The sequence below is a fragment of the Limulus polyphemus genome, unplaced genomic scaffold, assembly GCF_000517525.1.
Source record: "Limulus polyphemus unplaced genomic scaffold, Limulus_polyphemus-2.1.2 Scaffold10058, whole genome shotgun sequence".
Taxonomy (NCBI): Eukaryota; Metazoa; Arthropoda; class Merostomata; order Xiphosura; family Limulidae; genus Limulus; species Limulus polyphemus.
Genome location: NW_013675668.1, coordinates 5,961 through 10,013, shown reverse-complemented (window position 1 = coordinate 10,013; position 4,053 = coordinate 5,961). Strand labels below are relative to the sequence as shown.

Genomic DNA, 4,053 nt, shown 5'->3' with positions numbered 1-4,053 from the left:
AACAAAATGTACAGCAGTGATGCTCCTCTTTATGAGTACTCTATTCTTCATATTTTTTATCAGTGTATTAAATTAACAAACAATTTTTATAGAAATGTTTAGAAGCAATCACGCACATTTTCTAAGTATAACTATTTTGTTTTTTCAATAATGCCCACATATTATTATTGAATATCATTGTGTCACACAGATACATCTAACAGGCTAACAATTTGAAATACCTGTAATAAATAAACTGAAATATTACCACAACTTAAAGCTATAATTCCTCGTTTTATTATGATGTTGCCTCAGTAAAAACGACTTGTATGTAAATGGTGAAAGCTCATAGAATGTCTTGCCCAAGAATTTTTCAAACAATACGTGGGAATTTCTATTTTTCATTCAGCCAACACTCTTCTAAAGTACGACGTATGAATTATTTTAAATATTCAGTAGAATAAGCAACTTTAAACATGTATCTATGCAAGAATTTGATCTTTATGATTCTGTACATAATAAATAAATATAAATATAAAAAACAATTACAAAAACATTCTTTGATCAGTTTTGGGGGAAGTTTAATTTTATCTGTTACTGTTATTTAGGAATTTATTAAATGTTTCAACTTTCAAAACTACTTTGGTTTGAACACTGCCTCAAACAAAAGCACTTCTGATTTTAATAGTTCACATCTTAAAACTCTGACAAGGAAACAAAAACAAATGTTTTATTGTAGATGTCATTTTGATGCCAAATCAATAAAACGTTTAATTTCAGATATTAACTATCTAACTTAGAGTCAGTACAAATGACTTTGAGACATATATAACTTTAGATACATGTAATAAGTACTCCATGCACTCAATAAAACAAATAAATAACAATCAATATTTATATAGGCAAATGTTTCATAGAGGCTAATTTTAGGTCATAAGTTTGTTTTCTATAATTTGATCATCATAATTAAACCAATTTATAAGATACATCTACACTCTTCTTTATTAAGGAAAAACATTTTATTTTCCACACATAGATTTAGAATAATACGTACCAATAATTCTGTAATGAATATCTTTTGTTTTTTTTACATAGATTATTTTTCACAGTTATTCTTGGAGTGGCCTGAACGAGAGTGAGGAGACACAGGCAAGAAATCTCAATTCAGAATTTGAACACCATGCTTATCTTTCTCACTGGTTTCTGGGTTTCATAAAAAAAACATTAATCACCCTTCTTCTTGTAAAATTGTTTTTAGTAAAGCAATCACGTTCTGAAGCCCAAAAAGGTATCCTTCATCAGGTCCTTCATGAAGTCTACGATCACTTGGGAGTTCACAATGGGTGGAATGTGCAAAATCAATCATACGCACATCAATAGGACACATAGTTTTTCTCTCCCATGGAAGGGAAGAAGAAAGAGTTTGAGTGATGTCTGTATAACAACTATCTAATGGTCTGCCCCAAGCTCCCAAATTTTCTCTAGTTTTAAGTGACCTTTCACACTCACTGAAATCATCGTTCAAGTAGTCATTGCCATTACCTTGGATTTGGTCATGAACCACTCTACCTGCATCTTGGTTCCCATTCCAGGAAGTGACATCCCGAGTTTCTTTGCCATCATAAATAACAAGAAGAGAACTAGTGTAAAAGCGGAATGTGTCAAGATGCTCGATAACGGTGTATAATTTATCTAAACGATCTAGTAATAAGGGAATGACATCCAAACGGACATGCTGACCATTATGAAGAAACCTGCGGAAAGCTTGTTTAAATCCATCCACTGTCAAGCTCCTGCCATAATATTTGTTGTGACAAAGAAACCGGCCTGAACTCAACTGATAAACCTGAATAAGACAGTTCCACAAAAAACTTCAAAGATGGAAAAGGAAAACTATAATATCTATTTGAACCAAACACTACCAAGTTAGAATATGTATAGTTGTTCTTGTTAGAAAAATTCTTGTGATTGTAAATACAAGAATAAATTATAGATGAAATTACATTTTACAGCTACTTTGGGTACCAAACTTAGGAAAGTTTCTTGTAGACAATTCACATAATAACCAGCAAAAGATATTGCTCAGATCACTAGATGTCCTGCTAGGCAATATTTAGGTGCTTTATGCTAAATTTTATATGTATTATCTTAACTAATACATTTTTAAAATACTAAAACTGACTTATCTGTATTACTGACAAATCAAAGATTAAAACTATTATGAACACATTTGAAAGAGCATACTGAAACAGCCAATATTACTAAGAATAATTAGAATTTAGTGTAACGTGATTTTCTATTAAACAAGTACATTTTAACTTATGAAAAATTATTTTCCATTGTACAGAAGCAAGTATAATAGCTACACATGTCTATCAATATTGTTTCTTGTTCAAATTATTTTATGCAAGACAAAAATTAGACATCACTACTGATGTTCAAACTATATTTCTTTATAACTTGGTTAGGAAACTATTTAAAAGCTAATATATCTAATTAAATATCTAAACTTTAATTGAACTATTATAAATATTCTCATAATTTATTCAATATGCTTCTAAGAACTCAATTTCATATAACAAAACTGCTTGTTATTATTACAAACTTAAATTGCTTATCTACAAGCTAACAACAGTAAGAAGAATAACAAAAAAAACAGAGTAAATTTTGGTTAGAAAACAATTAGGAACTAGAATGTTGGGACGTTTCACCCTATTATTACTGACATGGATCTCCATCAGCTTTTTAAATTATTTATACATGAATTGTTTGTATGTCCTTGAGCTTATTGATTACAGCGTGTCTCTTAACATATGAGGCAAATAAATAACATTTAAACAAAATAATATTAAATATTAACTCTTATTATAATTAATCCCACTAAATACTGCTAGTCTACTGTGTACTTTACATAAAAAGAAAGTGATTTCATCCTCTTTTTTTGGGCAATTCTTCACAAAAGCACAAGATGATACAAAATGTGGATCCTACACATAGTGAATAGTATTAATAATAATAAAATATTAAAAAAAATGGATGATTTTAGGGATAAGGGTCAATTTAATTAAAATCTAAAGTTTCAGTTTTACTATAGATGTGTGTTAAAAACTTTTATTCATGGAATAGAATATTGATTGGATTTTATCAATATAAAAGTGTGCCTCAAACAGTGTTGATTCAGAAAAATCTGAATGAAAAAAAAAAAGCATTAACACCATAAAAGGATTGTGAACTGTATCTATGAATTTGGTACCATGATTTAGTCTATTTCAATACCTTTAACCATTTTAATAATTTCCAATACACTACAGAATGAATAGGAGAGATATTTCTTCAGAGTAAGTAATGAAATTATTTTTGTCAACTTGAAAGATACTACAATTCCTATAAGAATGTCTATAGAATATTTGCCATACGACAATATCTATACCTACTTGCATGCCACAAATTCTGACACCCAGACTTCCTGATGTAGAGAGAGCAACTTTGGCTTCATGGCTTTTCTGCTTAGCAAGTGAGGCATCATCTCCATGTTGTCTAGTACCCATCTTTAGATCCAATATACAAGGGTATTTAAACCTACTTGTCAGGTTCTCCAACAGAATGAATTCTGAAGAATGATATGTTGTAAGTAAAATGCTCAAAACTTAAATAGATTATAAGTTTGGTTTTTCATGTATTTTGGAAAAGGCTGTTGGTAGGAAAAAAAGACATGAATATGACTTTCTGATTAATATTGGGTATTTGTATAACCTTTGTTTCTAGCTTAAAGTTGTAAGTGTAAATTGAAATGTTCCTAAGATTCTAAGTCATTATTTTTACCAAACATTTTCATGACAATATCAGAACTTGAGCACTTTTTTTTATGGTAAAATTCATTTGGGTCAATGCTGTAAACCACAAAATAAAAGCAATAAGTTTTTCTATAATAATAATAATAAAAAAATTATTACTTTGCATACAAGTGTGAAGTGTAAGTGAAGAGCATGAAGGTAAAAAATTAAATCAATTCATTGACTTGTGTACAACTGTACAGTTAAGTGAAGAGTGTAAGTTAAAAAACAAAAATAGATT

At 29.3% G+C, this 4,053-nt stretch overlaps 1 protein-coding gene across 1 annotated transcript in view; it reads right to left on the bottom strand.

Moving 5' to 3' along the window:
• Window positions 1-295: 295 nt before the first annotated feature.
• The window catches only part of LOC106476210 (inositol hexakisphosphate kinase 3-like), a gene marked incomplete at its 5' end in the record, with an annotated part of 5,344 nt that continues 1,586 nt past the window's right edge, over window positions 296-4,053 (bottom strand). Inside the window, 2 exons of the mRNA XM_013936876.2 lie at window positions 296-1,825; window positions 3,414-3,589. Coding sequence (XP_013792330.2) covers window positions 1,208-1,825; window positions 3,414-3,589 — 794 coding nt within the window. The remainder of the gene's footprint in view (window positions 1,826-3,413; window positions 3,590-4,053) is intronic.